The 12,846-nt window shown below is 41.7% G+C and overlaps 1 protein-coding gene across 1 annotated transcript in view; it reads right to left on the bottom strand.

The window, feature by feature from the left end:
* The window catches only part of TPCN2 (two pore segment channel 2), a 38,450-nt gene that overhangs the window by 3,947 nt on the left and 21,657 nt on the right, over positions 1 to 12,846 (bottom strand). Inside the window, exons 14-22 of the mRNA XM_075567229.1 lie at positions 12,216 to 12,335; positions 10,688 to 10,747; positions 10,480 to 10,608; positions 8,012 to 8,061; positions 3,837 to 3,936; positions 2,627 to 2,698; positions 2,309 to 2,382; positions 1,875 to 1,968; positions 1,707 to 1,789 (exon numbers count right to left, since the gene is read on the bottom strand). Coding sequence (XP_075423344.1) covers positions 1,707 to 1,789; positions 1,875 to 1,968; positions 2,309 to 2,382; positions 2,627 to 2,698; positions 3,837 to 3,936; positions 8,012 to 8,061; positions 10,480 to 10,608; positions 10,688 to 10,747; positions 12,216 to 12,335 — 782 coding nt within the window. The remainder of the gene's footprint in view (positions 1 to 1,706; positions 1,790 to 1,874; positions 1,969 to 2,308; positions 2,383 to 2,626; positions 2,699 to 3,836; positions 3,937 to 8,011; positions 8,062 to 10,479; positions 10,609 to 10,687; positions 10,748 to 12,215; positions 12,336 to 12,846) is intronic.

The following is a 12,846-nucleotide window of genomic DNA, read 5'->3' as shown; positions in this document are numbered from 1 at the left end:
TTACAGATACCAAGAGAGTCACCGACAGTACCAAAAGTGGCACAGTGATCAAGTAGGATAAGCAGGGAAAATGACCTTGGGATTTTGCTTCATGGAGATTATTGGCTATGTTAGTGAGGACAATCTCAATTGAGTGAACTCTACGAAAACCAGACTGCAGATTGTACAGGAGGGCATGAGCATTAAGAAAGTTGATCCTGTGGGCAACGAGATGTTCTAGTAGTTTGGAGGCAAAAGGCAGGAGGGAGGGAGACAAGGCGGTAGTTAGTATGAAATGTAGGGTCAAGGGTGGTGTTTGAGAATAGGTGTTACAAGTGCATGCTTAAAAAATGAGTGGAAAGTGCCACAGGATAGGGAGGAGTTGAAGATGTGGGTGAGACTGGGGATTGGGATAGGAGCAAGACGTCTGATAAGATGTGAGGGAATAGGAGCGCGGGGGCATTTGCTAGAGGGAGAAGAGGAGAGCAGATGAGAGCAGATGAGAGACTTCAAACTCAAACAGAAGAAGAGTCAAAGCAGAAGGGACACACGGAATCTCACTGTGGATAGCATCCACCCTGCCTTTAAGGGCCGTTCTAAAGTAAGGGAGGACTCAGGCTATAAAGCACTTGCTGATCACACAAAGAATCCCTAGGACATAACACTGGAGTTGCCCCAAAGGCGTCTCCCTAAGAGAGCCACCTCCACCCCCCCATCCCCCCTCACAATATGCCTTTACTGCCCCTGTCCACCAAGCCAGCATGGACGGGGTTAACAGGATGTGGACAAGAGCCACTTCAAAGACCAAGCCTCTCCCCCTGCATGTCTGACTGAGGTACGGTGTGCCGCTTTTTTCATTTCTACAAAAAATTCTCTGAGACACCCGAGTCGCCCCAAAGGCATCGGCCTTTGGCGCCTATCGAACGGCTGCCAAAGGGTGTCATCATTTGCTGATGTTTGGTAATGTTACAGCTGCTCTATTGCATTCTGAAACTCACCAACCCACTCATCCACTGTATCCAATGTTTCAACCTACCCTGCCTACAGATTGTAAGTTGCTTGAAGCAGGGCGTCTTCTAACACATTGCAGGCATATCCTACCTCTTCTTACACCATTTTAATCTTGTCTGTAAATGTTACATTTGCCCATAATCATATCGGACTGTCCATGAAATGTCTAAACTGAATGTAGAACCTTTGTTCATTTAATGCAACCATTTATTATTATAACTGGCTATGCCCGTGTTTCTTGTGCAACAACATAATTGTATTTAATTGTAGTTGTTTGCAAACTGTCCGTAAAGTATTGGGAATCCCCCTTAAGACGAGGCCTATATTTAGTTAAAAAATAAATGATGATGAAAGAGCGGCAGCCAAAGGGAATCAAACCTCTCCCATGTCTAACTTTAAAAAAAAAATGAAAATACTTATAGCGGTCACATTTGGGTAAACAAGCCACCAATCACCTAGATGAGACATCTTCAACATGTCACTGGATTCATTCCCTTTGGTCCTAGGAGTGGTCAGCAGAGGCAGGAGAAGAAGTGATCGAAAAAAGGAAAGTGGCAGAAGCTCAGAGGAGTGGAGGAGTGGAGGAGTGGAGGAGGGGGGGGGGGGTGCTTTTACTCCTACTGCTCCCTATTCTTGTAAAATAATGTATCATATTTTGAAAAACACAGTTGCTGAAAGAGGAAAATGATACTGAATACTAGGCAGGGATTACGTACGGTGTTGTATATCTGGAGAATGCTTCCAAGAAAACTTGCCAGTTGTTCACCACCATCACATCCCACAGAGTCACAAGGGCAGCCTGAAACGTAGAAGCAAAAGGTGGTGCGACTTACAGGAACACAGACTTAAGACTACAGCCGTGCAAACACGAGCACAGCACTTACAGCAAAATCATCGAAGTTGTTTGGCCAATATTCCAGTTGTTCAAAGGTGCCACACTGCAGAGTCTCGTTATCGCGCGTTCCATTGGTTGAGTTGCTAAGAGAACATTTTAGGAATGAGTAAATTAATTCTCCCATGCAGAAAGCAATGCATTATCGTGCATTAAAAACAAGAGGACATTAAGATATAGATTTATACCCAGCCGGTTCATGCTCTGTCGCACTGATACTTGGACACTATTGTTCGTTTGGCTATCTTATATTAGTTTAATGCAAATTGCTTGGAGCATAAAAGCAGCCTTTCCCTACCACAGGGTGCACTCGAACCCTAATCCTTTTTAGGTAAACTTCTCCTAAATGGCACATGGACCCCAAGTTTGGAAGTCATTGGCAGTTAAAGGGGTAGAGGAACAACATGAAAAGAATATCATTTGAACCTGGCATTTCCTGGAGAAGGTAGAACACCTCTGAACAGGTCAATGCCGATGATGGCAAACACATAGTACACCACCTATGGAAACAAAAACAAATATTTTTTTTAAAGCATCAATACAAATTAAACTGCGCAATTATTGACACAACGTATTAACTACTTGTTACGCCAAGCAAATATTAGCAAAATGTTTGTGGTATTAAACGGTCATTCATATCTCGTATTGGATATGTATGCGGGCTCCAATACTGCTCTCGTGGTGCTTGTAGTGTGGAACTAAGCTAGTGATAATTAGTCATGGGTAATCAAAAGTCCTTTATACCACCAGGATTCCTGCAAATGCCCGTAAATTCTTCACTAAATCCAGCAGAGTACCAGCCACTAAAACCATCACCTGAAACAGCGTGAAAAGGATAACAAATTAATGCAGAGCTCAAAATATCACACATTATGGATACTGAGGAGGGGTGCATCATTTGTCGAAGATGTTATTACATTAAATAAATTCCACTTCATTATCCTCCAGAAAACCACTACCGTTTGCCACTTAAAAGATTTATCTCAACTCTGTTGGTATTTTACTAGCTTTCTAACTATTTTGGCTGTGACTATCACACTTGGTATTATTTTTCCTATTGTTCTCACACTCACACACACTCACACTCACACACTCACACACACTCACACACACTCACACACACTCACACACACACACTCACACACACTCACACACACACACACACACACACACACACACACACACACACACACACTCACACTCACACACACACACTCACACACACTCACACTTTTTTTTATATAAATCTGCCTAGTAGAATCCTGCCTCATACACCACATGAGGAATATATGCATCCTGTTCCACCTTTACGGGCAGGATTCTACAGCTACAGCCAACATGCGTATAGAAGTCCCTTTAAACAGGACGAGCATCACTAAATACCATGCATACAACACAGAAAAACAATGATACACACAGTCCTGGAACAGGATTGTTTATTTCTGTTGTCCCCCTCCCCCCACCCCCCTTTGCAGCTCTGACTGCTAGCCCTTTACATTTGGTTGTATGCTTTCCCTGCATCTGTAACTCCCAGCGCATGTGGGAGTTGATACATTTATGATACTTTCCTCTCTCCCGCCTGCTATAAACTGGTTGCCATGGCAACATCTCTAGTCCTCCAAGCTAAAATAGACTTTTCCATACTCCCCTGCCTGTATTCACAGGTAGTTTAGTCCTGTCCCTATTCAAGCAGGCTGTGTGAGTACTACCATTCTTACCTACTCCCTTGCAAAGCAATAGAGAAGCACTCTCTACCCACACAACAACACCCACAATAACCTTTCCATTTCTGTGACTCCCTCAAAGCATAGATTAGTGGGACCGCATCACCATATTTAAACTCCCTCAAAGTTAAGAAAAGACAAAAGGACTTGAGCTTTCAAAAGGGGGATGAGTTCAGCTATCTGGCCATACTTCTATCTAGCATATACCCCTGTGGCTACAGAATACACACCTTCATATTTGGGATAATGCGCAGGAATCTGAAAACGATGAACATATTCACGAGCCGCACCATCTCCCAGAGAGACAGCAGACCCTGCATGTCGGGCTTCCTGAAACACACGCACAAATCATAGCATGCTAGGAAAACAAACCCTTAGACTAACAGCATTATTCCAAGCAGCATAAGGAACCCTACTGAAATGCCTTCTCTCAACACTTACATGTCTCATGCCTTAAAGACTCAGTTCCACTTGGCAGAAGAAAGTTTTGTACAAATTGCTTTACTTTGCTCATTTATTCTAGGCGCAAACCTAATTGGTAAAACTTGCAGATAACCAATGTAAAAACATGTTTGTTGATTCCCGAATATTCGACTTTTGAAACTGCTACAGACAGCGGGTCGGAATGTCATTGCACTTAAATGACTAGAAGTGTCTTACCCGTTAAGGAACACATCATGAGTTTAGAAAGGTAAAAACCTCAAACAAACCTTGTGGGAAATGATCATACAGCTCACCCCTTTTCCTTCACAAATGTTCAAGGGAACATTTAACTGGCATTCCCACTAACATTACCGATTAGCTTTTTCCCCAAATCACTCTACTTCATGTGGGGATATTTACTAAATGCTCCTGGCTGCAAAAATGCAAATGAATTGCACCAGATGTACCAAAGGAACAACTAACAGCTTTCCATGGGATTCATTTTCCAATGATAAACACCACAAGTAGAGAGTGCAACGAGAGAGCGTGTAAATATAATTCATGCATATAAAATTAAAAAAAGAGGTCATTAAAAACGCACATTTACAATATTATATAGCGGCACAAACGCAGTGATTGTCCCAACAGTGCTGGCAAAAGTCTATGACTGGTGGTAGGGATCCGGATTGGAAACCAGCAAACGCCACATTTACCCGATCCGGTAGACACATGGACAACAGCAGCCTCGTGTGGATAACAAACGTAGGACATCACAACGTACTCTTCCACCAACCTGCAAGGTTTTTACTTATACGTTCTCTCGGTGCACTCTTTTCTTGTGTTGTTCCCGCTAAAGTTTGCCCCGGTGATCACGGGAGCAGCAGGAGGGATCTAAACTACGTCACAAGATTTGGGAGTCCTGGGATCACCGCGCGTGACCGTTTTCTATAATAAACCTGGTACAATTTGTTCAGTGTTTGCCTTAGTTTTGCAGATGGAAGACTCTAGTAAATAGATCCCATAATCCGCTCATGTTCTTGTTTTCGAGTACCCCTTCCCATCATCCCCTGCCCTCACATGCACCTCCATGAAATCCTACAGGTTCTCGCAGTTATATCACCCAAAGATGCATCAGTATCATTATTCTGCATTATTGTATTTTAATGTCTTTATTTATATAGCGCCATTAATGTACATAGCGCTTCACAGTGATAATACATATGGTAATCAAATAAATAACAGATAATATAAATAACAGATCATGGGAATAAGTGCTTTAGACATAAAAGTAACATTAAGGAAGAGGAGTCCCTGCCCCGATGAGCTTACAGTCTAATTGGTAGGTAGGGAGAACGTACAGAGACAGTAGGAGGGAGTTCTGGTAAGTGTGTCTGCAGGGGGCCAAGCTTTATGTATCATGTGTTCAGAATATCCACAGTGCTATTCATATGCTTCTTTAAGCAAGTGTGTCTTAAGGTGGGTCTTAAAGGTGGATAGAGAGGGTGCTAGTCGGGTACTGAGGGGAAGTTCATTCCAGAGGTGTGGGGCAGTCAGTGAAAAAGGTTTAAGGCGGGAGAGGGCTTTAGATACAAAGGGGGTAGAAAGAAGACATCCTTGAGAAGAATGCAAGAGTCTGGATGGTGCATAACGAGAAATTAGGGCTGAGATGTAAGGAGGGGCAGAAGAGTGTAAAGCTTTAAAAAATTGAGGAGAAGAATGGAGTGTGAGATGCGGGATTTGATCGGAAGCCAGGAGAGGGATTTCATGAGGGGAGATGCTGAGACAGATCTGGGAAAGAGTAGAGTGATTCTGGCAGCAGCGTTTAGGATAGATTGTAGGGGAGACAGGTGAGAGGCAGGAAGGCCGGACAGCAGGAGGTTACAGTAATCAAGACGGGAGAGAATGGGGGCCTGAGTCAGAGTTTTAGCAGTCGAGCAACAGAGCAAAGGGCGTATCTTTGTTATATTGCGGAGGAAAAAGCGACAGGTTTTAGATATGTTTTGAATGCGAGGGGCGAATGTGAGAGAGGAGTCGAGTGTAACCCCTAGGCAGCGTGCTTGAGCTACTGGTGAATGATCGTAGTTCCAACAGTAATGTGGAAGGAGGTAGTAGGGCCAGGTTTGGGAGGAAGTATGAGGAGCTCTGTTTTTGACATGTTAAGTTTAAGTCGGCGGAGGGCCATCCAGGATGATATAGCAGAGAGACATTCAGAAACTTTGGTCTGTACAGCAGGTGTAAGGTCAGGGGTTTAAAGGCAAATTTGTGTGTCGTCAGCGTAGAGGTGATATTTAAACCCAAAAGATGTTATTAGGTCACCTAGAGAGTGTGTACAGAGAAAAGAGAAGAGGTCCCAGTACAGAGCCCTGGGGTACCCCCACAGAGATATCAATAGAGGAGGAGGAGGTGTTAGCAGAAGAGACACTGAAAGTACGATGGGAGAGGTAGGATGAGATCCAGGATAGAGCTAGGTTCCGAATACTAAGAGTATGGACATGTGAAGGAGAAGAGGGTGGTCCACGGTGTCAAATGCTGCAGAGACGTCGAATAATATGAGCAGAGTGTAATGACCTCTGTCTTTGGCAGCATGGAGGTCGTCAGTTATTTTACAGTAGTGAGGGCTGTTTCCGTGGAGTGAGCAGTGCGGAAGCCAGATTGTAGAGGGTCTAGGAGAGAATAGGTGTTGAGAAAATGGAGCAAGCGAGAGAATACAAGATGTTCAAGGAGTTTAGAGGCAAAAGGCAGGAGGGAGACAGGTCAGTAAACAGCAAAGTATCATTAGTTGCTGCATTACAGGAGGGAGCCCCGAATTTAACTTCTGTTTAAAAAGATAAAAAATGAAAGTAAATGCAGCTAATTGTTGTAGACTTCTCATAATCAAAGAATTTCTGTTTGGTCTAAAACTACTGAACTGATTTTAAAAGTAGCAGTTCAATCTAACCACCTTAAAAAATGCATCCTTCTTACCATTACAAAGTCCCTTTGTTGTGTTTTTTTTTTTTATATATATCCCACCTTATCACAATTCTGCATAGTTGCTGAATATTTGCCTTCTTGGGAGATTAAAATGGCTGCTGCCATTCACCCTCTAAGATGAGAAGTTGACATGGTAATAGCTGATACCAGGGAAAACTTCAGCAAAAAAATAAGAGGATGTTAGAAATAGATCAACCCAACTATTAGGGGATTGCTGCTTTAAAAACTAATCATCCCTACAGCAGTTTCCATGACATTGGTAAATCCCAGAAGGAAGTTGTCTGCCTGTTTGCTGCCCTCACCACTCCTACAGAAGAGCTTCTTTTGTACACAGACAGAAATACAAATAAATACAGCTAGGTTTGCAGCCAGACTTCTGTCCCAGGCCGAGGGGTCAGTCAAGGGGCCCCCCTGCGAGCAACCCTACATTTTCCTCCCCCTCAGGCCCATACCCGAGGGGGCCCTCGTATACTTCTATATATTCTGGGCCCAACAATTTCTGTTGGCAGCAGACTGTGGGGTTCATACGGACAAACCCCTTACAAGGATAATTCCCCAATACAAGTCAATGGAAGGTTAAAAAAAAAAACTAAATTTCCTTCCCAAAATCTCCCTGAAAGATTTCAAATGTTGGCCAGTATGGTGGAGCTGCTGTAGAGAAAGGAGAAGAATCCACTGGAAACAAGATACAGCTCAACCCCCTTATAACGCTGTGCTTGGGGTCCAAAGAATCACATCGCGTTATTAGCGGATCGCGTTAGAAATAATGTACAATTTTATGCATTGTACAATAAAGTATTTAAGATGCCAATAATCGTGTTGTAAAGTATTCATAAATACAAAAATTGGGAGCCACCCTTGCATCGCGTTATAAGCGGATTCGCGTTGTAGCGGATCGCGCTACAACGGTGTTGAGCTGTACATGGAAATCACAGATCTCATGAGAAAGTGGTTGGTTTTGACTAGCACTCGAAAAATAAGTAAACACAATAATTTAATGATGACCTACCAGCCAGGATGAGGGAATCTGTACAACGCAAAGGTGGCAATCTCCAAAACCTTCCAAAAAAAGATTTTTTTTGCTTGTTAATACTGTATTCTGCAACACTGAAAACATTTGGGCATCATTTAAAAAGTGTTGCCCTTGCCGCTACACACAGCAAAATAATGTTGACAATAGAAATTAAATATGAATAATATTTTTTCCTGATATAAAGTTGACTGTGTTCTCAGCACTGTGGCATAGAAGTTTGCAGGCACAATGAGACCGTGGTTTTATAATCTAATTGTGTGTGCGCACAGAGGGAAAAAAAGTGACTTGTCCTGGGTCACGATTGTCTCGGGTCAGAACTGGGTTCAACCATTACAAAGTCAGTGATCTTACTGCAAAGCTGCTATTTTAGCCCTATTACCCTCAAATATATAAGTTTCAGTTTGGTTTACTTCTGGAGTAGGCGATTCAGAGAGCTGTATTCAGAGAAACCGTCCATAACCCTGAGCTTTTCTGATACGAATCTTTGTACAGGTGCGATGACGAGTATTCTAAAACTTGCCTTGGAAAATCTGGGGCTATCACCAACAAGACCCAGGTACATGCTGCAACATATCTGCAGAGACTAATGGCCCATCGGTTTAACACAGCAGGGGTCCTTGGCAGTCCCATTCTCTGCTGTTAATCCGATGGGCCATTAGTCTGTCTGCAGAAATGTCACTGAAATGTTGCAGCATGTACCTGGGTCTTGTTGGTGATTGTCCCAGATTTGTTATAGAATACTCGTCGGCACTACAGTAGTTCTGTGATACTACAAAGTGGGAGGGGCTTGGCAGCTGTGTTAACTTTATTTTTGGGTCCAAATGTTCGGAATATAAAAAAAAAAAAATGTTTTAAATCAGTGAGCAGGGAGGTAAAAATCAAGACTTGGCATTGTCGCAGATACAAAATCCAAATTTTTCGGATGCCACTTGGTTTCCAACTCCGAGACAAGCAGTCCGAGAAGCCGGGAAAGATTGTTTTTTTGAATCAGAGCCAAATCCTAGCCAAAAACACAGAGAAGGCTCGTCCTCGGATGCTGAAGCTCCCGGAGCAGAGCGTTGGGTTTCTTGGTGATCCACGGCACAAGAGAGGCAGGGAGAACGTAATTGCGGCACTGCCGTTACTCCCAAGCATATAGGCCAGCAAGGGAGAGGAAAGAATAAACTTCTTGATTTTGCTACATATGAATCTTTCACTTTGAAAGATGTATCAGGTTTGCTGTACACCATTGGGGCAGTTTTGAAACAATGCTGCAGGCTGTCTCTCAATATTAATTTGCAGTAGCACTTTCTTTATAGAAATGACTAATTAAAAGTAACAACTGATGTGACATACTGACAATATTATGGCTATTAAAGCAGCAGTTCAAGCTGTGTTTTGTATTTTATATTTTTCCTTTAATGTGCGCATCAATACAATTCACACAATGATAAGCAATTAGATAAGTTGCTGATCGATCAGCGAAGATTCGGCTTGGGGTTAACTAACTGGCTGTCAGTGCAGCAGAAGAGGACCAAAGATGCAAAGATCTGTGAGTAAGATCATGTGACCAGGCAGTAACTAGATACAATTGGTGCACTGCTAGAGATAGGGCAGGTTTCATAAAGAGGTGTGCCTGTTTCAGATGAGGAAGGGGGTGTGACTTTGTAAATGGTTACCATAGAAACCAAAAATGCTTGTTACATTATAATACATTAAAAATGTCATTCAGAATAGTTTTTTTGTTTTTTTATTTTTTTAAATGCTGCAAGTATTTTCTCATAGTACAAAACGGATTTATTAAAAAAAAAAAACATGTAGGATATTGTTTCGTCTACAGCTTTAAGATATCACACATTAATAATATTGCAGCATATGAATACTTGGACTACCTTAACAGTATCACACTTTCAACATTAGTGTGAGGATATTCATTATTATTAAAAACACCTACACACATTACAGTAATATATAGTTGAGGCTTCCCTGCCCGTTTCATTTTTTAATCATGTCGATTTGTACATACTTCTCTTTTTAATCAAAATCTTCCCTTTTTTTATTTAATTTATATATAATCATTTTAAAAAAAATCATTATTAAACTTCTATGATCTATTCCCATTTGAGTGCACCAATAAAGGCTACTTTGACTTTCTCAGATTATTTCTGCTTTTACCCACAAAACATTTGCACCCCCTGAAACATTGAAGGGGTCTAGTGAGATATACATATTTTCAGCAACTATTTTGGGCCAAGCCCTGACCGATTCATTTATTTTCTAGCATCAATTTGTTTGCGATGGAAACAATAAAAATAATAATTTACAAAATTGAAAAAAAAAAACCTATCCTATTATTTCCCTGTTGTTCTACCAGGCACTGACCCTTCTATCAGAGAGCAAGATAAAACAGAAAAATGCTCCTTTCACATTACTCAACAACAGATAATGTTTAAAACCCCACCTACCAGCAGAATTATAGTGAGAAGTCCATCAAATATGTTGCTTGGGTACGAGAGGTAGCTTTTCAACCCAAGGGAAAATATTTTCAGCCCCATTTCCAGTAGATAATACAGGATAAAGAAACAGTTGATGGCCTTCAGGAAAATGGAAAAGAAACGTTACGCCTGAAAATATATGGAGTCCAAAGATTTGACTTTCCAGAAATACACTCACGCCCAAAAAGAAATCGTCCCGCTCACTGCTAGACTTCTCAGCATCAATTACCAGGACCACCTGCATAAGTTAAACAGACATTTCTTTACTCATAATGAATGGGGTTTTTTTTTTGACCTTACAAATATACCTTTATCCAGCTGGTTATTATTTAGCATTTATATATTGGGGTTTTAATGTTTATTTTTTTTTTAAATTGCATATATGTGCAACTTCTCCTTTATCCACAAGAGTTGGAGTTTTAGCCAAATGACGTACGAGACAGAATAATTTTATGGCACAGAATGCCCTGATCGAAGATTCTCATTTGATCCAGTGAGAAAATACAAGAGAAACTCCTAAACACGTGAAATGTAACAATAGTATCTTCACCAATTCCTGGTGACTACAGGTAAAAATCATACCGATTAGACTGTAAGCTCCTCGGAGCAGGGACTCCTCTTCCGTAATTTCTAAAGCACTTATTCCCATGATCTGTTATTTATATTATCTGTTATTTATTGGATTACCACGTGTATTACTGCTGTGAAGCGCTATGTACATTAATGGCGCTATATAAATAAAGACATACAATACAATACAATACCGTATGTAATGGAGTAAATAGAGAATAACTACGAGCACAGGAAAAACCTAATCTCTAAATCTTAAAATAAGGGCATGAATCAAGATTTATTGTGACATAGATTTACTGCAGCAGAGCCCGGAATGTGTTTTTTTGGTCACTATACCTATTCCTGCCCTCATAGGGCGTAAGCAGCAAGTTCTTCCTGCACTACTCTTCTCCTTTACCATTCTACGTATGCATGACTGAAGAGGGTGGTCACTAAAGACTGTTGGCAGCTCCTGCTGAAAGCCGGAACCTCATGTCTCAAGTGCAAGTGTGCCTGGACTTCCACCATTACCAAGACTGGTATGGTGTGTGCGTTCTGTATACCCATATCTGACCGCTATTTCCAATCCTATATGGAAAATAGAATAGTATCTTTTTCTATTATGTTTGAAAAAAAAAAATCAATTACTCAACTACAATTATATGTAAAGGACATTTCCCGTTTTAGTTACATGACGGAGCTGAAACATTTCTTTGGAAACTGGCAGCTAGAAAAGTTTGTATGGATATGAAATGGCAAAAGTTCAGGTAAGGCCTCGTTTATAGTGCATGCTCTGGTGTGCGCGATGTCACGCACGAAACATGCACTGAAGGCATCGGGAGGCAACAGGTACGCGTGGCCGTGACATCACGTGAGCGGTTCGCCCTCTTTGGCTGAATCGCTTCACGTGACGCGGACGTCATGCGGCCATTGCTTGGAAAGAAAACATTTTGTCTTTCCAAAACGTGGTCGCGCCGTCGTGCTTCTGCGCGGTCGCACAAACTATGCGAGTGGAATGCAGGTACATGTTTCGGCTGCGCACGCGGTCGCCGGCACTATAAAATCGCAGCCTAATAACGTTCACATCAGGACTGCATCAGAAGCAGCTTATTTATTCATCAAGTAACGTCCACCTCTTCCGAGGGTATACTCACACAGATCGAGATAAGATTAGCCAGTGCCACGAGATTGCCAAAGTAGTCAAAGTAGCTATGACTACCAAAGGTCTGAAGAAGCTGCAGAAGTGGGGACCGATATTCAGGGCGAGGTGGGTGCTGCAAATGGCAGATGTGAAAGTTTAGCAAAAATGTTGAGAATAACTTGGGTCATTTTTTCAAAGTTTATTTACAACACAGCTGAAAATAAGTTAATGCACAAACAATATCCAACAAGGACAGATCTGTGATCTTAGCACAATCAACATCTCCAGTTGCCTTTCTTCAGGACAGATGTTCTGATTATATTGATGCTCTATGCTTCATACAATACAAAGCAATTTTTATTAAGATATACAAATTTACTTTATACAAAAGCTGGTTTAAACAGCTGTGCAAGTAGGTTTACCGGCTATGCACTTCCGTAACCCAGGCTGTGCTGAAAAGAGCTGGGTAATACAACAGGCATCTGCTTATACAGTAGGAATCCATGTTTGAATTTACAAGAAGCAAAAAGATGACACATTGAGTGCTCGTTTGCATGTCATTACCCAGAATCCCTGGCTGCAGTGGGTACATTCTATGCTAAGAGATAATGGAGAAAGACAGGATTGCAGACCTGTCTGCGACA

The sequence above is a fragment of the Ascaphus truei genome, chromosome 12 (genome assembly GCF_040206685.1).
Source record: "Ascaphus truei isolate aAscTru1 chromosome 12, aAscTru1.hap1, whole genome shotgun sequence".
In the NCBI taxonomy this organism is placed as follows: Eukaryota; Metazoa; Chordata; class Amphibia; order Anura; family Ascaphidae; genus Ascaphus; species Ascaphus truei.
The sequence above is the reverse complement of the archived record's forward strand: the minus strand, read 5'-3'. Positions and strand labels throughout refer to the sequence as shown.